Genomic DNA, 25,597 nt, shown 5'->3' with positions numbered 1-25,597 from the left:
ACTGAGGTCAAGGTTTGGCCACCAGAATAACATCTTGCTGCCAGCACCAACTGCACTGGACCTCAGAGGCTCTATTGAGTGGATGTGGCCTTGGACCTTTCGACACATGGACTAACGATGGCTGGCTCTCCTGGCACCTTGGGGACATGGCCTGGAAGCTGGCCTCCTGTGTATTCCTGGAATAACAGCAGAGTGGCCGCCAAAGGTCACAGTAGTATATCCTGAACGGCCAGAAGGTAGGAGCATCTTATCGGGAGTTTTGTTTTATCATTGTGGCCAGTGCATACACCTCCAGTAGCACTATACATAGATCCTTCAGTAACCCCCATGGGGAAAGGAGTAAAAGTATCGTATACTAGACCTGGAAGGGACCCCCTTCCTGCTACAGTCCTTTACAGGACCACTCTCTTGCATGCATCCTACCTGATGGACAAGATTTGCCTATGTTGGTGTCATTAAAACATATTTCTTATTGCCCCTAAGATGTTTATGGATTGGGAACTTTCTCTGGCTTAAGGATTATTATAATTTTTGTTAACTGTATCAAAATCTTGTTGTATGTTAATTTTTGTTATTATCTCGAAGTTGTTATTATCCTGTTGCTGTTGTGGAATCTGGTTACAGTGCTCTAGCTTTCTTGCACAGGGACCATTCCTGAAGATTGAGAGTGTGTAGATTGTAAAGCGAGAATCCTGGAGGTGTGGAGTATGGGGAAGTTGGGGTTCCTATGGCCAGGATCCTCACTGAACTTAAACCACCTGATGATGTCACCGGCCTGTTGCTAGGCTACTGCTTCCACACCTTTAGGCAATAAGATATTATTGCACTACATACAGAGCTAGGCCCAGTGGGGCGGAGGCAGAGACGCTAGTGCTCGACCTGTCGGGGGAATGAGGCGGGTAATAAACCCTTTCACCGCAAAGAAACGTTCTACTGTCATTTCTTTGGTCACACTCAATCCATAGCGAACTTGCTAGGGGCTGAAACCCCTTAGCAAGACATAGCCCCAGCCCTTAGTACATCAGCTGTGCCCACTAAACCTTGACAATTTCTCCCTGCGAAGGAACTGGGACACCCTCCCTCAGTGTGTCTTTAATTCAGCGCAGGGTGACCTGGAGCCTCCACAGCATTGGCGGGCACTGCCTGTTCAGGCAGGCCTTTGGGCCCAAGCGGGTAATGGCAGCGTGAAGCACAGCGGGCTGGACTCGGCGTCGGGCGTGCTGCGGTTCGCTGAACGCCGGCGCGGCACCAACAGGCCCAGGCCAGGGAAGGCGCATGCGCACGGTCGTCATGACAACGCGGCCGCGGCCCGCTGGGTAAGAGCGGCATGTCGCGCCCCCCGGATGAGGCTAACCCGGCCAAGTTCCCATCTCCCGCTGCAGCCCCTACTGCGACTCCTGCTCCAGCCTGGGCCCTGGCAGACGGTAGCGGTAAGGAACAGGGTGTCCTTCGGCTCCCTCCTGGGCCGATGAAATGCGCGAGGGGCGCTGGCGCCGGAGCTGCAAGGTCGTACAGCCGATTTTTCGGAGCAGGCTGCCGCCTGAGGCGGCGCAGCGGGAGGTGCCCCAGGGAACCCCAGCTGTATGTAGCCGGAACTGAGGGCCGTCCCCAGCGCAGGCGGGGAGGGAGCCCCAAGTCCCCGCGGTGGGCCCGCCCTTCGCCTGTTAGGTGTCTTGAAGGAAGGTGTGTCTGTCGCTTTGCCCTCTAGTGTCCGGGAAGGGTGTCGGCGTGCCCTTCTTGGGCCCCCTTTTTGTGTCCAGCTGGGCAAGAGGGTCTGGAGACGTTTCTAACTTTGCACGTCTATGCCACCTCCGTTTTAAATATTTCTGGCAAATTAAGTATAGCCTGCACACCACTTCTCCCCCACCATTTCCGCTTTGGATGCTTGTTTTAAAGTGTGTGCTTGTAGGTTTGTAACTGTGCCCGAAGCCATACGTATTCCTCACTGCATCCGTGAGATGGGCTTTGTTATGCTCGGCCTTTAGCATAAGAAGAAATTTCAGATTGGAATTTAGGTAACACAGTCAGTTCTGAATAGGCACCCAGGTTTGACTCGCTCTCCATCCTGATCCTTCAATTTCCCAGCACTTGGCTGTTTACGTTTAGGAGAGGGTAGAGAACCACTTCCAAAGTGAGCTGTTCCCCTAGAAATTTTAAAACGTGCTGTTAAGTGAAAATCATTGAGAGTTTAAGATTTAGGTGTGAACGAAAAATGAAATTTGGGTTAGTTCTTGACATTTTCATTTTTAACTGGTTATTCCTAGTTTTTGCTTTACAATTTGAAGACTGATTTATTCTTCTAATATGAATACAATATAAGAAACAAACTTTTGGTACTAACATACAATAGAATCCTGACATGAAATCCTGAAATACTTAGAATTGAATTTTAAATAGGAGTAGCAGAAAAATATAACAGAAACATTTAAATACTTTAAATCCATGACCAGGTAATTAAATAAGAATATTCTTATAACTTTCTGTAACTGTATTTATTTATTTATTTTTATTAAGGTATCTGATATTCACTCTTATGAAGGTTTCACATGAAAAGCAATGTGATTACTACATTCACCCATATTATTGAGTCCCCCACCATATCCCATTGCAGTGACTTTCCATCAGTGTAGTAAGATGCCACAGAGTCACTACTTGTCTTCTCTGTGACTGTAGCTTTATTTAGCTTGTAATCTAAGATTCCTTCATGCCATTCACAAAAACTTGAGTTGTAGGTCCAACACATTTCTGCCTGTCTTAGTTGTGGTGCAGCCAGCTGAGTGCAGGCACCGAACCTCAAGAGACATTGAGCGGTCCTCTTTTTTTAATACCAAGGTAGGTAGCAGCCAGAAAGGTGGAAAGAAGCCCAGTGAGAGCCCAGCTCCAAGTAAATCTGTTCGAGGTCTACTTGCTCTGTTTCCTGTGTAGGATGCTAAAGTAGCATTTCCTAGACTGCATTTCAGGTGAACATGGTCACACTAGTCTGGGAAATGGAACATTTCCATCTTCCCACCCCTTCAGTCTCAATAATTTGAAAAGTCTCTGTGCACCTGAGTGTTTTATACGTCCTGAGAAGTGTAAATAGGGGTTTGTTGAGCTTTAATTCAGCACTTCTCAACCTTATTTGATGATACAAGGCAGAAATTTTATTGACATTTACCATTTTCAGAGAATATCTAGTAACATGGGAAAGCTGTTCACAATACAATGTTAACTGAAAAAGAAAAGAAACTATACTGATACATTCTGATTTGTTTTAAAATGTTTATATATGCATACATAAAAGAAAACCAATAGGGAGGAAATATCCCTAGCTCTCAATTGTGGTAATTTTAGCAGAGGGATTAATGATGAATGCTTATTTTTTTTGTAAAGTTTCCAAGCTGTCTGGAATAACTGTAGGTTAAACTTATTGTTTTTTTTTTTTAAATTAAGGTATCATTGATATATAATCTTAGGAAGGTTTCACATGAGCAACATTGTGGTTTCAACATTCACCCATATTATCGAGTCCCCCACATATACCCCATTGCAGTCATTTTCTATAAGCGTAGTAAGGTGCTGTAGTCATTACTTGTCTTCTTGGTGCTATACTACCTTCCCCATGACCTACCTATATCATGTGTGCTAATTATAATGTCCCTGGTTAAACTTATTTTTTAAAAGCTCATTTTAAGAAATTATAAGCAAAGTTTATATGCTTTCATTTTTAATGTCCCTTATCTTAAAACTTGCTTTGAAAATTTGTTTAGCAAACTCTTTAGTTCATGCAGTGTAGAAAGCCATTCAGCATAGAACATCTTTGAGATGTAGACTTACAGAAGGTGATTCCTGAAGACACTAGCTGGTTTGAGTAGTGAGATCTCTGAGCACAAATTTTAAAAGAGACATATACAAGAGGTAGGACAGAAAACAGTGGTATGGGTTTCTAAGAAAAGTGACAGCATAGCTTCCACTCAGAAGGTCTGGGCCTCAGAAAAGATCCTTTTAAAGTAATATTGAAACTAGTAATAACATACACACACACAAATAAAACAAAAAAACCAATAAGACCATTAAGAAAACCTACAGCTATAGTAGGAAGGAGAGCTCATCTTCTGCTTTGTTTCTGCCTTCTTTATTCAGGACAGAACAGGGGAAAATCACCTTCAGAGAGAGGAAATGAAGTACAAGATAGGTGAAGAGCTTCTATGAACCAGTTTTCAACTAGGTGTTAGGCAGAATCAACAGAGCTGTGTTCAAACATGCCATCAACCTGCATGCAACTGAGGGCATTCAAAAAGCCTATGGTACTTGGTGGTTTTCAGCTGCCTTTTGAATTTAGATTTTCTGATAAAATTGTCTTTATTTGAAGCCATTGTAAGAAACCTTGAGGCACCCTTAGCCAGTGTGGCAGAGTGCAAAGAGGTTTTGGAGTTCATTTGTATTGTGTTCTTGTTAGCTGCCTTATTTTGGACAAAATACTTAATTCCTCTAGACATCATTTTCCTCAGCTGCCAGGCCTGTTAGTTCTCCTTTTGTATCCCTTCTAAATTAGTGTCTGCCCTCCCTCAGTGGGTGCTTCTGTGGCCCTATTTCTCCAAAGAGCATTTTTATGTTCTCCTGACCCTTGTGTTCCTTTTATGTTTCTCTTCTTTCTCTATTCTTAATTCTCTTTTTCTTCCCCAACACACACACACACACACACACACACACACACACACCCTCACACACATTCATATCTTTTAAAGAAGTGTAATTTTTTGTTTCAGAAAAAAAGAAGCCCCTGGTATAATTTACATGTGGTGAATGATAATGCATTTATTTTTCAAAAACTCCAGAACCTATTGGCAGTCTCCAGGAACATTATTACGATCTATGTATGGAAAAGTCCAAGAAAATTAATCCTTTTATATTACATATTCTCCAAAAAGTGGATGATGAAATTGAAAAGAGGTAAGGATGACAAATACTTGATTACATCAGCAGTATTTACTGATAGTTCATCTGTGAGAAAATGCTGGAATATTGAGCGATTTTAAAGCCATTTGTGCTAAAACATGATACAATGGACATATACCTTTTGATTCAGAGAAGTAGATGACTGACACTGTTAGTAGGTCTTGGAGGTAGTGGAATTTACTGGGAAGAACACTAGACTGGCATACTCAAAGTCTAGACTCCAGATTTGTCCTTAATTACTGTGAACTGTGCTTATTTATGCAAATCATTGAAGTTGTCAATGTCATTTTCAAGTGGGGATACTTTGTTTCTTTCGTGTGTGAGAGAGGTTAAGTTATACAGTATGTATGAAAGTGCTTTGCAAAATCTGTAAAATATTTAGTAATTTTAAGTTACTTGGTATAAATCTATACTGTGATTCGTACTTGGTTCCAGTAAATGCTATCCATGATGTTATTATTTACACATGAAACAAAAATACTTTTATTCCTTTACTGCGTTTCTTATTTTGTGATTTAACAGATTGAAAGGAATCACATTAAACATTGCTGGTAACAGTCGCTTAATGCCAGTAGAAAAAGTAACAGGTGAAGATTTTTGGATTCTTTCCAAAATTTTAAAGACAAATCCATATATTAATGGTATGCCTCCTTAAGAATCATTACCTCCTGCTTTCATTTTCCTGATTTTATTCATTGTAAGGAATACCAGCTTCTATTCATCCATGTTCTTCAGGTTTGGATGTTAGATACAATCTCCTAAATGATGTTGGTGCATACTATGCTGCAAAACTGCTTCAGGTATTATTTTACTACAAAATTTTCTTAGTTCTTTTTTTTTTTAATCCCAGGAGCCAGTTAAGAACCAATCCTTTCTGGGTGAAGGGTTTGAGCTTTCTTGCAGACTTCACTTTGGGACACCCAAGCTGAGGTGCTGTATTATGGTTGCATTTCATTTAAGAAAGACAGTGTGGTTCACCAGTCAGAGTAGGCGTACTTACGGGAAAGGCTTTGTTCAACCTCAGAAGATTGGCAAACATGTGGATAGTTGTATTTTCAGTTAAAATGTTTAAAGCAGCAGACATGTATCATTTTTTTATTCCTCCTTAAACTGGCTTTGTGATTTCCTAACAACTTGTACCAAGCTGAAAGTGCTTCTGATGAGCTTAAAATGATTTTAAAATTCTCATATCCATGCAATGGTGTACAATGTGAGGATGGAGTGAAGATTTTTAAAAAATGGAGTAACCAAGTTATTCTGGGCAATCACAAATAAAAATGCTGCAAAAAATATCATTATCAAAATTTCTTTCTCTGTTTACAGTGAAAACAACTAATCTAATGGCACATGCACACAGTACTAGTTTTGCAAAATGTCAAGGGTCCTGAACTTGTGTGATATTTATAACACTTGAGATATACTGAAAACCCATTTGAATATTTGGTCTCAGTAGAGCCTGGTACCTAGAGCTCCTGAGTCATTTTTTGCAAACTTGTACATAATGGTTAAATATATAAAGCACATCCATACTTTGAGCTTTTCTTTCATTTATATTGCAATCATACTTATGTTAAAATAGAGTGGTGGCTTTTTGTCAATGGTAATTTTTTTACTGGACTTTCAGATTTTTCTGGGTTATATTTTCTTTGGAGGTAAACACTTTTACTTAAAGCAGCTTTTATGTAATACTGATTGATTTCTAACAATACATGTGTAATAGTTTCTTTTCTCTCCTTATCATAGAAACAGAATACTCTCATTTACTTAAATCTTATGTTTAATGATATTGGGCCTGAAGGTGGAGAATTGATTGCTAAAGCACTTCATGTAAGCATTTATATACCTCAAATTAAGATTTCATTTGGGAATTTTAACTTCTGATAGCTTGGAACAACAGAATCAAATATTAATGTGAACTTGCTATTTTAATCTTGTGTGAATGTATATTAATATTGAACTTCAATTTATTAAAATGTGAACATTACAAGAGCATTTTTGAATTTTTAGAAATAAATAGCTTAAGATATAATTCACATACCTAAGAACTCATCCTTTTAAAGTGCTTAGTTCAATGGAATTTTTAGTGTGTTCAGAGTTGGGCAACCATCACCACTGTCACTGTTTTTGGAACATTTTCACCCCCACCCCCACCAATAAAACTCCACCTGTTAGCAATCCTTTCCATGCTTCTCTCCCTCACTCCCCAGCCCTTGGCAGTCACTAATCTACTTTCTGTCTATAGATTGCCTATTGTGGACATTTCATATAAATGGAATCATACAACATGTGGCCTTTTGTAGCTTAGTGCTTTCAAGGTTCATCCATATTGTAATATACTTTATTTTTAGTATCAAAAAATAATATTCATTGTTTGGATCCATCACTTTTTTTTGGTATCATTAATATACACTCACATGAGCACCATTGTGGTTACTAGATTTCCCCATTATCAAGTCCCCACCACATACCCCATTACAGTCACTGTCCATCATAGTAGTAAGATGTTACAGAGTCACTACTAGTCTTCTCTGTGCTCTACTGCCTTCCCTGTGCACCCCCCCCACAATGTTATGTGTGCTAATCATATGCCCCCTTTTCCCCTTCTCCCTCCCTTCCCACCCATTCTCCCCAGTCCCTTTCCCTTTGGCAACTGTTAGTCCATTCTTGGATTCTGTGAATCTGTTGCTGTTTTCTTCCTTCAGTTTTTGCTTTGTTCTTATGCTCCACAGATGAGTGAAATCATTTGGTACTTACCTTTCTCCACCTGGCTTATTTCACTGAGCATAATACCCTCTAGCTCCATCCATGTTGTTGCAAATGGTAGGATTTGTTTTCTTTTTGGGGCTGAATCATATTCCATTGTGTATATGTACCACATCTTCTTTATCCATTCATCTACTGATGGACACTTAGGTTGCTTCCATTTCTTGGCTATTGTAAATAGTGCTGTGATAAACATAGGGGTGCATATGTCCTTTTGAAACTGGGATCCTGCATTCTTAGGGTAAATTCCTAGGAGTGCAATTCTTGGGTCAAATGGTATTTCTGTTTTTAGTTTTTTGAGGAACCTCCATACTGCTTTCCACAATGGTTGAACTAGTTTACATTCCCACCAGCAGTGTAGGAGGGTTCCTCTTTCTCTACAGCCTCACCAGCATTTGTTGTTCCTACTCTTTTCTATGTTGTCCTTCCTAACTGGTGTGAGGTGTTATCTCATTGTGGTTTTTATTTGCATTTCCCTGATAATTAGTGATGTGGAGCATCTTTTCATGTGCCTGTTGGCCACCTGAATTTCTTCTTTGGAGAAGTGTTCCATCATGTTTTATTCATCTGTCAGTTAATGGACATTTGGGTTTCCACTTTTCATCTGTAATGAATAGTGCTACTGTGAATATTAGCACATATTTTGTGTGCACGTTTTCAATTTTTTGGGATATACCTAGGAGTGAAATTGCTGAATCATGTGTAACTCTGTTTAACATTGTGAGGAACTGCCAAACTGTTCTCTAAAGATTTTACAATTCCACCAACAATGTATGTATTCCAGTTTCTTTATATTTTCACCAGCACTTACTGTCTTTCTGATTTTAGTTATCCTAGTGGGTGTGAGAGATTTTGTGGTTTTGATTTGCATTTCTGTAATGAATGTTGAGTATCTTTTTATGTGCTTAATAGCCATTTGTTTATCTTCTTTGGATAAATGTCTATTTAAATCCTTTGCTCATTTTTAAATTGGATTATTTATTTTTTTGAGTTGTAAGACTTATTTATATATATGGATGTGATATCAGATAAATGATTTGCAAATATTTTCTGTGATTCTGCAGGCTGTCTTTTCACTTTCTTAATGGTGTCCTTTGAAGCATGAAATTTTTAATTTTGATGAAGTTCAGTTGACCTACTTTTTCTTTTGTTGTTTGTGCTTTTGGTGTAATTTCTGAAAAAAAACTTTGCCTAACCTGAAATCACAAAGATTTACACTTATGTTTTCCACTAACATATTTTTGTTTTAGCTCTTTTAGTTCTTTGATCCATTCTGAGTTAATAATTTTTGAATCTGATGTGAGGTAGGAATCTAATTTCATTCCTTTGTATGTGCATTCCAGTTCCCCTAATAATCATTTATTAACTCTTCTTCCTCCATTGAATTTTCTTGACACCCTTATCGAATATTGATTATAAATAAATGTGAGGGTTTATTTCTGTACTGTCCATTCTATTCTATTACTCTATATATCTATCCTTATGCTAGTCTCATGCTATCTTGATCACTGAAATTTTGTAGTAAGCTTTGAGTCAGGAAGTGTGAATCCTCTTTGTCATTTTCTCAAGATTATGTTGGCTTTTCTGGGTGCGGTGCATTTCCATATGAATTTTAAAATCAGTTTATCAATTTCTGCAAGGAAAGCAGCTAGGATTTTGACAGTAATTCCTTTACATCTTTAGATCAATTTGGGGAGTATTGCCATCTTAACAATATTAAGTGTTCTGATCTATGAACATGGGATATGTTCCCATTTATTTAGGACTTTTAATTTCTTTCAACAGTGCTTTGTAGTTTTTAATGTGCAGATTTTGCTTTTCTTTTGCTAAATTTTTTCCTGTTTTATTTTTTGATGCTATTATAATTTTGTAACTGCAGATATATTTAAAATATTGTAAATGTTTTGATGCTTTTGTAAAAATTTACCTAATTTCACTTTTGTTCATTGCTAGTATATAAAAATATAATTGACTTTGTAAAAAAATTTTACAATCTGATTTTGTGTCCTGAAGTCTTGCTGAGCTCATGTATTCTAACAGCTTTACTGTGGTGGATTCCTTGCGATTTTCCACATGTAAGATAATGTCATATGCAAACAGTTTCTTTCTTTTCCATCTTGGATGTTCTTTTGTTTGTTTTTCCTGCCTAGTACCCTGTCTAGAACCTCCAGTACAATGTTAAATAATTAAGTGGTAAGAGTAGACATCCTTGCCTTCTTCCTGCTCTTAGGGGGTTTGATTTAATTTTAAGGATATTTATTTACACTTAGATGTTCTAATGTTTTTTGTTAGGACAATGAAACATCTGTAATTTTGTGAAAGATTTACCAAAATAGTGAATAAGAGAAGGAATCAAAGTTTGCAACTATCTGAGAAATTGTATCACTTTAAAAGTGGTATGGGGGAATGTGGAATGATTGATTAATAGGTACAGGGACTTCTTTGAGGGTGATAAAAATGTCTTGGAACTAGCTAGAAGTGATGGCTAAACAACATTAAATACAATAAAAGCCAGTTATTTCTTGTATACTTTAAAATGGTTAATTTTGTGTTATATGAATCTCAATTAGGAAAAAAGTATAATTTTCTTAGAAAGTTTATACATTTCCCAATGAAAGCCAAGTTTATTAAAATCTGCTTCACTTACTACTCATTATTTGGGCATCTGTTTCCTGGTCATTCTTTCTACTGACCTATTAAATTAAATTTTTTTCTATCATGGGAAATTGAATGTTACCTTTAAGGAATATATCTTATTCTATTTCCATGAAAAATTGGTGACTCTTCCAGTAGTAATATGGTCTCCTAATTCCTAATCTACAGAAAATTCTGTTGATTAAAAACTTAATCAAGTTTTGATTCTGTTCTTTTCAGAAGAATACAACTCTGAAATACCTAAGAATGACTGGAAACAAGATCGAAAATAAAGGAGGAATGTTTTTTGCTGCAATGCTACAAATTAACTCATCATTAGAGAAATTAGATCTGGGTGACTGTGATCTGGTGAGTAAATTACTTATGAGAAAATCACTCAGATTCTGGGTCATTCTTCCTGGAAACCAGGATAGATAATTGTTAAAGAGACCAGCAAAATGACAGTCTTATTTATGAATGATTAAGCTTATGTCTAATATCTGATATCAGAGAAAAAGATTTTTTTTTGTACCCAGGCATAATAGTACTGTTAATAAATTCAAATTGCAGTAATACTATAGAATATCCAGTATAATTAAAATCTTTCTGAACTTCCATCCATAAACGCTATAAGGGACTTTTTAGGAAAAAGATGGTGTTCACTTTAATTAAACAAATAAATACTACTCATTAGTATAACATAAAATTTTTCACTTTTAGAAAACTTTGCAGTAAGTAATGTTGCAGTATAAAAACCTAAAATGTTGGTGGTAAAAGCTGTGCTGAATCTTCATTTGGCCCAATAATGAGAGGTGTGCATTTTTGCCATGTCTTCAAATTCCAGGCTTCATTTTCTGAAACATGCTTTGAGGCAGTGCTGAAAACCTGTGGTATGGCCTCAAATTAATGCAGAATCACTGGTACACATAAACAATAAGATGGGCCAGGAGGTTTTATTTTTTAGGTAATCAGTTCTGAAACTTAAAAAGGCAATTGCAGTCAGTATGGTTCTGGCAAAGCCATTAATTCAATATACATTGTCAGCACATACCAGTCATCGTCCTATATTCCAGGGATACAAGAGTGCATCAGATATGGTCTATACCCTTAGAAAGCTTGTATTTTAGTTGAGAACACATTGATAAACAAGTGCAGTGCTGTGAAGATGCCCAAACACTCTGGTAATGGGGAAGGAGGTAACCTGCATGACAGAATGATCTTCTCAGACCTGAAGAATACCGAGGAGTTAGGAAGGATGAGAAAAAACTGCCTTGGGAGAGGGTCTATGGCAGGACATTCCAGGCAGGGGGTCCAGCACACTTTGGCTGTAATATAGTGCTTCCCCAAGTATAGTATGGATAGTGTTGCTGATACTGATTGAGGTAATTTTAATACTCATGTAGTTTTCACAAATGCTTTCTATTCATTTCAAGGGATTCTGGGTTTTCCATTTATGTAGTGATATGGTTTTAAAATAAGTGAAAAAATGAGTTGGTTTAATGGAAAAGTATTAGGTAGATAGTGATACTCAAATGTGGCAAACCTCATGAAGGAAGTACATGAATGATGAAATACTGAGTCTGGCAGGTTTTAGGAACTGAAAAGCCAGAATGAATGGATGGAGGGAGTTAAGAGGGCCTTGAAGTGCAGGTGCAAGAGGTTCACAGGGGCCAGATCCAGTAAGGTGGTGTGGGTTATGCGTGTGGATCTGGGCCATGGGAAGAGGAAGAAATTATGTTATAAATACAAATCACGGAAAGGCTTTAAGTTGAAAAGTGGCATGATCTGATTGGTGCTTTTAAAAGATCACTCTGGTCTCTCTGTGGGGAATTAGAGGGTGGCAAGAGAAAGCCCACTGACCACTTAGGAAGTTCTGCAGTAGTCCAGATAGGCAAGGAGGACTGGGGGTAGGCTGGTGGCCACAGAAATTGACTAATTTGAGACATTTTTTTGAGGCAGAACCTGAAGGTTTACTGTTTAACTGATGTGGTAAGGTAGGAGGACTGGCCGAGTGAGAGGGGGCCCAGGTTTTCTGGCGTAACAGCTGGTACGTGGTGGTATCCATCACAGACATGAAGGTTAGGTCCTTCCAATAAAGTAGAGGAAGGCCTGTAGGAGCTGTAAAAAATGTGACTAGTAACACTTCCACACCACACACACACTTCACACTTAATGTTCGAGTAGGAATATAAAAGAAGGTGTGTACAACTCAGGTCTGCATCACCTAAGAGCCTTGAGGGGCTTAGGAGCAAACCTAGAGGTTAAACACCCTAGGGAATGGACAATGAAACCTTAAGAATGCCCACATACACGTTTAGACAGATTTTAGGGCAGGGAGAAAGAACACAATACCTAATCATTTCTAATTTTGATCAACTTACAATTCAGGGAGCAGGAAATGCTTAAACTTTTCAAAAAAACAATTTTGACTTACTGGAATCTGGATTACTGATCTTGAAATATTTATTTAGGGAGGTTAATTTACATACTTTGTCAGTTTCCTTAATGAATTTACCTGTTTTTAGGGAATGCAAAGTGTGATAGCATTTGCTACAGTCCTTACTCAGAACCAAACAGTTAAGGGAATAAACCTAAACCGACCTATACTCTATGGTGAACAGGTATGTATTCAAAATATTGGCAGTTAATATTACTACCTGTGAATAAAAATGAGGTACTACTACTTACTGAAGGTTAAGTTAAATTTCATGAATGCATTGTATTTTTAGAATTGTAAATTACTATTTACAAAGAAAAACTTAAAGGAAAATTATTAATTCTTGATAAGTTTTAGAACTAAACATGATTTTAGAGGTTGCTTATTTAAGCAATAATCATGTCATCTATTTTTCTTATAAACTCAAATTCTCAGTGACTAAAACCTCTGAGGGACAAATTAGTTAAGATGAAAGCATAAATGATTAGTTTGAAAGGTTGGATTTTAAGAGCCCCATGTGACTTTTATTTTTGTTATATTGATGTGACTGAACCCCACCTTTGAAATTATGAGTAATAATGGCAAAATCTGTGAGTAACAGTACGAAAGTCTGGACTTGATCCTGTAGGTGATTTGCATGGTGGAGACAGACATGAGCGAGACACGGTTCCTGCTTTCAAGGCTGCTGCTTGCTCCTTTCTGTTCTTTCAGGTGGCTTCCCTCTCTTACCAGTTGTAAAACACTAGGGAATAAAAACTAACTTAATTACTGAACTAAACAAAATGTTCAAAGTACTTTAGTCTTCACCTCACTGTTCTTCATTAGAATGAGTAGTTGAGAATGTCCTATTTTTTATGTATTTTTTTCATATTCGTAAGTGTATTTTGCATCTTTTGCCTGCTAGATTTCTCCCTTTGAATTATCTCTGTAGTTCACCAAAATTTTCAGAATTTTACATCATGTTAATTGCATGCACATAAATCTAATTTGTTTGACATGACACCCATAATACTCAAATACAAGAACCTATTACTGTAAAGACTAGCAAATCCCTGGCTCAAAGTAAGCATTCAGTGAATTGCTTCATTGGTAACATTCACTCAGTAAATATTTGAGTGCAGCCCTGAACCAGACAGTGCTGGGTGCTAGAGATACATCAAATAAAGCACATGGCCTTGTCTTCAAGGAGCTTTCAGTCCATGTGGAGGGAAATTGACATGTCTGGAGAGTGTATGCTTTGGGGGCCTTGGTAGCATGAGGAAAGCCATTGCAATCAATGCAGGGGGATGAAAGGTGGCAGCGAAGGTTCTGAGGACATGACAGGATTTGAATGCTAAGTCAAAATGTTCTAGATAAAGCCCTGAGAAATAAGCATGTTAATATCACATTAGAAGCACAATTCCTCTTTTAAATACGTTGAATAGTATCATTATTCCCAAATCCAACTGAGAAGTTAAAAGCCCAGGGTACTTTTCTATGACTGGTGCTCTAGCCTGCTTTCTGTTCCTCAAAGGCAGCTACCACCCTATCCCTGAGAATATTATTCTACTCTTCTGTGGCTGTGGAGTAGAATCCTGTTGTTTCCTTATACTTTGCTGTTATAAGCTAGCAAACCTATTTAACGGTTTTACTGTCAATTATTTGGGGAGCAAAAATAGTGATGCCAGGTGCCACTAGGCAAATTAAGTCACAAATTCAATGAATGGAGCATATCAACAAATCCTTTAATAAGTCTGGTCTCTCTTTCCAATTTCTTGACCTAAAAATGCAATCAATGCATAAAATACAAATATGTATTATAGTTCTCTGTTCTAGGCACCATGCAGAGCAATACTGGACCCCTTAAGCAGTCAGTGTGCTGTTGTTAAAATCCTAGAGTACTGCTTCTCTTTGGTGAATCTTTTCAGTGTCAAAACAGTAATTTAAACAAATCAGATAGAGTTATACAATACTGAACAATAAATGCTTTGCAGCTTTTTATAGAACACTTGTTTTGTGCCAGGCACTTTTTATTTAATTCTGTGAGGAAAGTATAATTTCACCTATTTTACAGAAAAGCAAACAGATTCAGCTAGATGAAATAATTTTCCCCAAATCATATAGCTATTAAAAGGTAAAGCTAGCATTTGGAGTTTATTATAAAGCTCACGTACTATCTACCATTGCTATGTGGTTTCATTTATCTTTTTAAGTTTTTCTCAAGGTACTTCTACACAATTAGAGCATTTATAGTCATCCATGTTGATGATCAGCATTTCCAGTGACTAAAACTTACACAAATAAAGCAGTCATGCAAGAGGACTTCTCCTTACCATAAAATACTTTGGCCCATTCATTTTAAAATATGCTTTAATTAAAAAAATTTAAAGTGCTTGGTATTGATGTCTTTATTGAGGTTATACATCTTTTGCCTGGGAACAGTAGATTTTAGAATAAAAAAAAATCTTCCAATGACCAAAAAATGAGAGTTAAGACATTTGAAATTTGAGATGAATACAAAGGATGTATCATAGGGTTAGTTAGTACATTAAAAAAAATAGAATCAAGATTCAGAAATGTCTGTATTTTGTCTAAAAACTATAAAAAGGAATCAGGAGCAAAGTCTAGGAACATGGAAGGTACAAAAAGATTTAGAGACTCAAGAGTACAGCAATAAGGGAGCTTATATGATCAACACATCACGGGACCAACTGTTTAGATTTTTTTTCCTTCTGGAATGATTATTGATTTTTAATGATTATAATTTTTTAACCAGCCTGTTTTACATCTCTTAACCCCTGCATTTTACATGTGTCTGCTGCCTGTTTCTAAGACAGTAAAGATATAATATTGCAAAGATGGTAAAGATATCATTTGTGGCAAAAAAGATTAAAAAAAAACCTCAGGCCTAATGGATACAAAATAATCTTTTTAAAAAGCTAATTTACATAAGTTAGCATATGTTTGGAATAAACATATACTGCTTCATAATTACATTTTATTAAAAAGTTATCTATTTTTAGGAAGAGGCCACAGTTCATCTAGGGCACATGTTGAAAGAAAATCATTGCCTTATTCAACTACACATGTGTAAGCATGATATAAAAAACTGTGGTTTAAAGCAATTATGTGATGCACTATATCGGAATAGGAGCCTACGCTACCTTGATGTCAGCTGGTAGGTGATAATTTATATATTCAGAAGTCATGTGAATAATCTATGTAAATATTCATAATATATAGAATACTTTGTTAGACAGTAATTTCAAAGATGAGAAAATGCAACCATTGCTGTCAATTTTTTATCCTAAACCTTAGTATTTAATTTATACAGGTATCTGCTAATAACCTGAATGAGCAATTTAATTATGTAAACCAGAATGGAAGCAACATTTTATTGCAAATTTTCATTAAAATTTCATTTTTTGGAAATTGAATGATTAAATCTTTACTGAAATATAAAGTACTGCTTATTACTATGTAAGTTTTCGAGTATATTATCTCTGAATAAGAGAATACTTTGTATTTCCAAATATAACTACATGTTTCTCCTTTTCCAGCAATAAAATAACTCATGATGGAATGAAGTGTTTGGCTGATGTACTGAAAAGCAATACTACTTTGGAAGTAATAGATCTTTCTTTTAACAGAATAGAAAATGCAGGAGCAAACTATCTCAGTGAAACGCTTGCTTCACACAACAGGAGTCTTAAAGCGTTAGTATAGTTTTTATATTTAATCAGAATAAAAGAAAAACAAATTTTTTAGCATATTAACCTCAAGCCCCTTAACTCTTAAGATTCATGATGCAACAAGGGAGCAGTTTCTAAACTTACATGAATTAAGTGTTAGTTTCCTCTCTTTTTCAAAAGTAATGTCTTAAGATTAATTTTTTTAAATGAGTAAGATTGCTGCTTATATTAAATATCTTGAGTTCTAACAGGAAAATCATAATCATTTAGTATGATCAAGACTTAAGAATGAACCAAAGAAAAAAATTATTAGTTGGATGACTTTATCTAAAAATGTATCTGTAATCCACCCTAAAAATCTACTGTTTCCAAAATGTAGGTAGCTCTGCTAGGTGCACAAAGCCTCCAATTAGAAAACTTAAATTTCTTAATATTTTAGGAATTGCATGGTCAATATATTTTGACTACTAAACATATTTAAAGAATAATGTTGAGAGTTCACACAACAAAATATTTATAATAAATGTTGTTGCTAACTTACGGATTCTCTGAGGAACTACTGATTTCTAGAGGTACTGTTTTTTGTTTTTCCATAGGTTGTCAGTAGTCAGCAACAACATAGAGGGAGAAGGACTTGTTGTACTTTCACAGTCAATGAAAACAAATCCTGTACTCTCTAATATCTACATCTGGGGAAACAAATTTGATGAGGCTACATGTGTGGTACGTTTTCTTCTTTACTTTTTCTGGGTTCTCTCTTTAACAGCAGACATTATTTACAGGTGCCTAAAAAATGATTACAAAGTATATAGTGAGACACTGCAGTTTAGATAAACTTTAACACATCACGTATGTTTTTATTCTAAATCTGAAGTGGCATAATCAATCTCCAATCTGCTGTCCCCAAATTAAACCAAGACACAGAATTTGGAGAGATATAGTAACAGTTTTCAAAATATTTGGTTATGTTGCTTATGTAAATATAGACGGCCCTTGGTACCCCCATACAAACAGAAAGCATTGTACCAGATAGTTTTTATTTGGAAAGAATGAAGGAGAAAAGTGGGTATCAAAACTCTCAAACTTTGCAAAGGGACTAACCAAAATTCCTCCATTAAAAATAAAATGTACACTACAACAAAAAAACCCTTGCAGGGGGTGTCCAATGACAACACAGAAAGAACACACTCTCCCACGTATACACTGAATCTATACCTACATATAAGGCAATTCTTCTTGAAGGACCGAGGGCAGAGTGTGAAACCACACATAGAATGGTAGGAGATACGGAGACATGGTGACAACAGAACCTGACTCCTGATGTGAATGGTGGTAGAGACCCACGCAGATTCACCTGCCCTGGGGCACAAAAAAATCCCTGCCGTTTACAGGGCAAAGACTGTTAAGTGAAGGAATCCCACTTACTAACATTAAAGCATCATTTGCCTTTGGTGGGGGAACTGCTGACACTCTCTGGGATTAGACGTGCTAGTAAGTGCCATTGTTTATGTTTCTCCTCTGTCTTGACAGCATGGCTGGGAGCAGGGTCTGGGTGCGCTAGCCTGCCTGCCACCTCAGCACACTCCAGACCTCTAGCCCACACTAGCTCCAGGTGTCCCACCAAGGCAGCCTGCCTGTGACTGAGATCAGCTGTCTCAAGTTAACACCGGAGCAGTGCACAGTCACTCTCCTAGCCTGCACCTGCTAGGCCTCCAGCTACCCTGCCAGGGTGTCCCATATGTGAAGAGCCCAAAGATACCTCCACCCCACCAGGCCTGTGCCTACTGGGGTTCCAGCCAGCCAGAGCTGCCAGTCTACAGGGGACATCCTGCACAAGGTCAGTCCTTCCAGACTGGGAGAGGTAGCAATTTCACCTGATTCATTGAAATAAACATGGAAAGTCAAATGCAATGAGACAGGAGTATGCTCCAAATTAATGAATAAGACAAAACTTCAGGAAAAAAACTAAATGGAATTAAGCAATCTATCTGATAAGAAGTTCAAAGTAATGGTTACGAAGACACCAGACTTGAAAGAGTGGATGAACTCAGTGAGAACTTTAATAAAGAGAGAATATTAAAAAACTAATGAGAGTTGAAGAATACGATAAATGAAATGAAAAATAAAATAGAGAGACTGACTCATCAGCAGATTAGAGGATTCTGAAGAATGGATCATGAACATGGAAGATAGAGTAATGAAAGCACTCAAAGTGAACAGCAAAAAATTAAAAAAAAGTAAGGATACTTAATGGACCTCTGGGACAACATCAAATGTCCTAACAGTACATTATAGGAGTCCCAGAGGAGGAGGAGAGAGAGTGTGGAAAACTTTTTTGAAGAAATAATGAATGTAAACTTCCCTAACCTGGGGAAGAAAACAGACATTCAGTCCAAGAAGTACAGAGTCCCAAGCAAGATGAACCCAAGGATGTCCACACACAATAATTAAAATGTCAAAGATTGAAGAGAAAAACCTTAAAGGTAGCGAGAGAAAACCAATGAGTTATGTTTAAAGGAGACCCCATAAGGCTATCAGCTGATTTTTCAGCAGAAACTTTACAGGCCATAAGAGAGTGGCATGATATATTCTGAGTGCTGAATGGAAAAAAACCTACAACCAAAAATACTCTACCCAACAAGGTTATCATTCAGATTTAAAGGCAGTTTTCTGAAACAAAAGTTAAAAGGATTTCACCACCACTCAGTGGGCCTTATAAGAAATGATGAAGGGACTTTTTTAAGGAAAAAAGAAAAGGCCATAACTACAAGGAAGAAAATTATGAAAAATTCCCTGATAAAAGCTGACACGTAGGATGGACAGTGACTGCATTGGGGTATGGGTGGGGACTTGATAATATGGGTAAATGTAGTAACCACATTGTTTTTTCATGTGAAACCTCTATAAGAGTGTATATCAATCATACCTTAATAAAAAGTTTTAAAAAAAACTGACATGTAGTAGTAGTACATCAATCATTTGGAAGCTAGTATGAAGGTTAAAAGACAAAGTTAAATCTATTATATCTAAAAAATTAGTTAAGGGAATCACAAAAAGGTGTAATATATATGTATGTATGTGTATACACATATGTATTGTGGAGGGAGAGTAAAAATGTAGTGCTGTTAGAATGCACTGGAACTTAAGTGACCATCAACTTAATATAGATGGCTATTGTCAATACAGGTGATGTGTACCTGGAAGGTTGCACTGCAATTTGGGCAGGCCAAAGAATAACCGAAGCACAGGTGGAACTGTAAACATGCCTTTATTTTGGTGTGGAGCACTGGCAAAGCTTTCTGGGCAGCCTTCTTATAGGGCTCCAGAACAAAGCCAGCACAGTGCCAGTGAGCATATGTTTACTGTCATGTGCAGTACAAGCAAGATAACATACTACTGAGTCATGCCTCTTCAGATATCCTGTGTGAGGGAGCCTGACAGACACCATGTTCTTGTCCACTTTTCCCACAGCTATATACTTAGAAGGTCATATTTGAACTTCATCATAATCACAAACCAAAAACCCATAATAGAGGTACAAAAAATAAAGAGAAACCTTAAAGCATAACACTAAAGAAAGTCATCACTCACAAGGGAAGAGAGCAAGAGAAGAATAAAGGAATAAAGATCTACAAAAACAACAAGAAAACAATTAGAAAAATGGTGATATATGCATACCTATCAATAACCATCTTAATGTAAGTGATATAAATGTTCCAATCAAAATACATAAGGTGACTGAATGGATAAAAAAAACAAGACCCATCATCACTTCAGACCTAAAGAAACGCAATGACTGAAAGTAAAGGGATGGAAAAAGGTACGCCATGCAAAGGAACAGACAGCATGAGACAAGCTTATTACATAACAAGGGTCAAAACAGAAAAATCTAACAACTGTTAATATCTATGCACCCAAATTGGAGCACCTAAATACATAAAGCAAATATTAACAGACATAAAGGGATAAAACTGACACTAATACAATAGTAGGAGATATTCATACCCTGCCTACATCAACAGATAGATCACCCAGGTAAATACAAAGGACTGTAAGAGACTATTGTGAAAAATGCTAACAAACTGGACAACCTAGAAGAAATGGATAATTTCCTAGACACAACCAATCTTCCAAGATTGACCCAGGAAGAAACAAAAGATCTGAACAGATCAATTACTGGTAATAAAATTGAATCAGTAATCAAAACATTCCCAGCAAACAAAAGTCTTAGGACCAGAAGGCTTCAAAGGTGAATTCTACCAAATGTTTAAAGAATTAATACTTATCCTTCTCAAACTATTCCAAAAAATAGGAGAAAAGAATGCTTTCAAATATTTTACGAGGCCAGCATTACCCTGATACCAAAACCAAAGACACTACAAAATGAGAAATTTATAGACCATTATCCCTGATAAACATAGATGTAAAAAATCCTATACAAAATATAAGCAAAACCAAGTTAAAAACTAGATTAAAAGGATCACTTAACATGACCAAGTAGGATTTATTCCAGGGATGGAAGGATGGTTGGATATCCATAAATCAGTATAATACCCCACATTAAAAGGAAGGATAAAAATCAATATGATCATCTCAACAGATACAGAAAAAGCATTTGACAAAGTTCAACACCATTCATGATAAAAATGATCAATAAAATGGGTATAGAGGGTATGTACCTCAACATAATAAGGGCCATATATGACAAAGCCACAGACATTATACTTAATGGTGAAAAGCTGAAAGCTTTTCCTTTAAGATCAGGAACTAGACAAGGATGTCCACTCTCACCACTTTTATTTAGCATAGTACTGGAGGTCCTAGCCATGCAATCAGACAAAAACAGAGAGACAAAAGGCATCCAAACTGTAAGGAAGAAGTTAAACTGTCACTATTTGCAGATGACATATACCTAGAAAACCCTAAAGACGTCACCAAAAAACTATCAGAATAAATCAATTCAATAGTCACAAGACACAAAAACCAATATACAGAAATCCTTGTTGCATTTCTATATTCTAATAACAAACTAGAATGAAGAGAAATTAAGAAAACAATTGCATTTATAATTACATCAGAAAGCAAAATACCTAGGGATAAATTTAATGAAGGTCGAAGACTTGACTCTTAAAAGCATTAAGACACTAATGAAAGAAATTGAAGATAACACAAATAAAGATATACCATGCTTGTGGATTAGAACTGTTTAAATGTCCATACTACCCAAAGCAACCTACAAATTCAATAAAACCCTATCAAAATACTAATTTTTTAGATAACTAGAGGAAATAATCCTGAAATTTGTATGGAACCACAAAAGACTTCAAACAGCCAAAACTGGAGGTATACTCCCTGATTCCAAACTATACTACAAAGCTTTATTAATCAAAACAGTATGGTACTGGGACAAAAGAGACACATAAATTAACCGATAGTCCACATTCATATAGTCAATTAATCTATGACAAAGGAGGCAAGACTATAATGGGGGAAAAGACAGTCACTCCAATAAATGCTCTAGGAAAACAATACAGCTACATGCAAAAGAATGAGACAGGACCACGTTCTTACACCATACACAAAAATAAACTTGAAATGGATTCAATACCTAAATGTAAAACCTGAAACCATAAAACTCCTAGAAGAAAACAGGCAGTAAACTCTTGATAAATCTATACATTTTTTTCTGGATAAGTCTCCCAGGCAAGGAATATAAAAAGGCAACCTACTGAATAGAATATATTTGCAAATGATATATCTGATGTGTTTAATATCCAAAATATGTAAATAATTCATAAAATTCAACACCAAAAAAAAAATCTGATTAAAAAAATGGGCAAATGTCAAGTAGACATTTTCCCATAGAAGACATACACATGGCCAACAGACACATGACAAGATGCTCAGTATCACTCATCATCAGGGAAATGCAAATCAATACTACAATGAGGTATCACTTCACAGCAATCAGAACTAAGTGTCAAAAAAAAAAAAACAAGTGTTGATGAGTATATGAAGAAAATGGAACTCTCGTGCACTGGTGGTGGGAATGTAAATTGGTGTAGCCTCTACAGAGAACAGTATGGAGGTTCCTCAAAAAATTAAACAGGAATACCGTAGTCCCCAGTAATTACAAGCATTTGCCCAAAGAAAACAAAAATAGCAATTCAAAATGATAGATACATCTTTTGTGTATTGCAGCATTATTTACAATAGCCAAGATATGGAAGCAACCTAAGTGTACCTCAATAAATGAATGGATAAAGAAGTGGGCGTATGTGTGTAATGTAATTCAGGTATTGCAGCATTATTTACAATAGCCAAGATACGGAAGCAACCTAAGTGTACCTCAGTAAATGAATGGATAAAGAAGTGGGCGTATGTGTGTAATGTAATTCAGCTGTAAGAAAAAATAAACTGACCCAGTAATTCCCCTTCTAGGAATTTACCCAAAGAAATCAAAATCCCTTATTTGAAAAGATATATGCACCCCTATGTTTATTGCCACATTATTTACAGTAGCCAAGATATGGGAGCAACCAAATGTCCATTAATATATGAATGGAAAAGATGTGGTACATATACATATTGGAGTATTATTCAGCCATAAAAAAGGGAAATCCTGCCATTTACAACACAGATGGATCAAGAGGATATTATGCTCAGTGAAATAAGCCAGGTAGAGAAATACCATATGATTTCACTTACTTGTAGAATCTAAAAAGCAAGCAAAACAGAATGAATACAACAGCAGTCATGCACACTGAGAAGTGACTGGTGGTTACCATGTGGGAGAGGGTTGGAGTGGGTGGGTGGCAAGGGTGATACTGGGGCCCAAAAACCTCATAGTGTAAGTTGATCATGGGAATAGTAGTATGGGATGGAGAATATAGTCAGTGATTCTGTAACATCTTTGTATGTTGACAGACAGTAACTACACTAGAGGTGAGGTAACTTAAACCTGTGTTGTGTATCTGAAACCAGTACAAGATTGTATATCAATGATAATTAAATAAAAATTAAAATATAAAAAAATAAATCTTGCCATTTATGACAACATGGATGGATCTTGAGAGGATTATGCTAAGTTAGAAAAAAATCAAATACATGATTTCACTTACTATGTGGGGCATATAAAAAACAAACAAATGGATACACAGAAATAGATTCATAAATACAGAGAACTGGTAGTTGCCAGAGGGGAGGAAGTAGGGGGTAGGGGAAATAGGTTGAGCATGATAAGAGGTACAAACTTCCAATCGCAAAACTTAAGTCACAGTGATGAGACTTGTATACAGAGAACATAGTCAATAATGGTGTAATACCTCTGTATGATGATAAATGGTAACTACATTTGTTGCGGTGAACATTTCATAATTGAATCACTATGTTGTATACTGTGTTGAAATGAATACAGTATTGTGTGTTAACTCAACTTCAGTTACAAAAAAAAGAAGAGAGATGGGTCCCTGGCTATCATCAAATCTTCAAGGGCATATAGAACCACCTCCCCTCTCAGTTAAAAACTCCTGTGGGACTTGAAAATTTTGATCATGGGATCTTTGGTCTACAAAACTGGTATACAAAGAATTGTTAGCTCTTGGAGTTAACAACAGTATGTACCTAATACATTATAAAACATTAAACATACTACATTATAAACATTTAAACAAAACATGCCTAATATATTAAAACTATAATTTTTGCAAAAATGTAATTTCAACATATGGAATGAAATGAATAAAAATCTATAATACCTAGAAAATATTAAACTTCAGTGTTATTCAGAATATTTTTAATTGCAATTAGCATAGCTAATTTGAATATTGAAATTTGCTTAAGTACTGTAAAATGAATAAATTATTGATGAAGTTTTCCTTTTCTTAAAAATCCTAGGCATATTCAGACTTAATTCAAATGGGCCGTCTAAATTCTAACAATACAGATGTGGAGCCATTTGAAGTGGATGGACGTGTGTATCTTGCAGAAGTCTCTAATGGCCTTAAAAAGCATTATTATTGGACACCAACTTACGAAGAAGCCTGCAGCCACTCATCTAATGCAGGTTTTGCTCTTGTACCAGTGGGTGAAAAACTATGAAAAACAAGCTCTAAAATTTTTTCATCTATTTGCCTTGTTATTTTCATAGATTGATATTTTATTGCCTATTAAAGTTTTCATTCATAAATCACTTAGAAGTTTTGTCAAATGTGTCAAAGATAACTGTATTAAACTTTTTATAACTGTCCTTTGTGAAAAGCTAAGTAGTATAATGTTCTAAAAGAAATTTTACAAACTAGAGACTAAAATTTTAACCCTGGGGAAAAATCAAGGAACTAACTTAGTTTCTTTTCATAAGTATAATCAAGTAGTAAAGTACCATACAAGGAAAGGTTATGATAGGTATCCAAAATGAAGGTTGTCATGAAGTGGTAAAAAGATTTCAGATGGCAGATTCCCAGAGACTTTCAAGGGCTTTAGAAGTTGAAAAAGTGAAGTATTTTATGTATCTTATTTAGGTATTACAGATGAGTGTTAATACAATTTCACAAATACAGGCAAATACATATGAACACATACAAATACATATAAGCATATACTTTCCAAACAAGTCGGTGTTGCCAGTGAACTTTTAAAGCTAGTTTTCTCTTTTGGAGGATGCCAGTAATATTTTAATGATTTGATGGCAAATAATTACTGTGTCTGTGGCCAATCATGTTTTCAAATTAAGATTCCTATGAAGAGGCAATAGGCACTAGGATCCTTTGATTACAGACCTATAGTCACAACTTTATTCATACATACCAAGAGTCTGCTTAATCTGAACGATTTATTACCATTCAAGCAGGCAAGTGTGAAAAAAATTGTGGGCAGTTTTAAAGGATTACTCTAAATTAAGCTGAGGTTCTGCAGTCTAAAACACCACCTGTCTCTAAATGTGGAGAGTGAAGCAGCAGAATGAAGGTGGTGGTCAACTTTACAGTTGTCAAAGTACTGGGCTTCACATAGTATATTGTGAATTCCTTAAATCACAGCTGTATTTATTCTAGAAATAAATATTACAAAAAGAAGTCACATCTGCATAAGGGTATTATTTTGGTAGATTAAACAATGAAGATAAATATCCCCTACTTACTATGTAATTTTTCAAGTT

General features: G+C 36.3%; 2 protein-coding genes across 5 annotated transcripts in view; one reads left to right on the top strand and one right to left on the bottom strand.

Moving 5' to 3' along the window:
- Positions 1–1,306: 1,306 nt before the first annotated feature.
- On the top strand, positions 1,307–24,634 carry LRRC34 (leucine rich repeat containing 34). 4 transcript variants are annotated; one of them, XM_036898360.2, is made up of 11 exons: positions 1,307–1,430; positions 4,818–4,932; positions 5,461–5,579; positions 5,674–5,738; positions 6,682–6,765; positions 10,576–10,704; positions 12,861–12,956; positions 15,775–15,929; positions 16,312–16,467; positions 17,040–17,166; positions 24,340–24,634. In XM_036898360.2, the coding sequence occupies exons 1-11, from the start codon at positions 1,328–1,330 to the stop codon at positions 24,541–24,543; spliced, it is 1,353 nt and encodes a 450-aa protein (XP_036754255.1). In that variant the 5' UTR covers positions 1,307–1,327; the 3' UTR covers positions 24,544–24,634. The 4 variants fall into 4 exon arrangements, with proteins under 4 accessions (XP_036754255.1, XP_057355870.1, XP_057355865.1 ...); XM_057499887.1 differs by lacking the exon at positions 24,340–24,634 and adding an exon at positions 17,974–18,290; XM_057499882.1 differs by lacking the exon at positions 6,682–6,765.
- Positions 15,104–25,597, bottom strand: part of MYNN (myoneurin) — a 29,458-nt gene continuing 18,964 nt past the window's right edge. Inside the window, exon 10 of the transcript XR_008996934.1 lies at positions 15,104–17,229. The gene's annotated coding sequence lies outside the window, so the exon portion shown is untranslated. The remainder of the gene's footprint in view (positions 17,230–25,597) is intronic.

The sequence above is a fragment of the Manis pentadactyla genome, chromosome 1 (genome assembly GCF_030020395.1).
Source record: "Manis pentadactyla isolate mManPen7 chromosome 1, mManPen7.hap1, whole genome shotgun sequence".
Lineage (NCBI taxonomy): Eukaryota > Metazoa > Chordata > Mammalia > Pholidota > Manidae > Manis > Manis pentadactyla.
The sequence above is the reverse complement of the archived record's forward strand: the minus strand, read 5'-3'. Positions and strand labels throughout refer to the sequence as shown.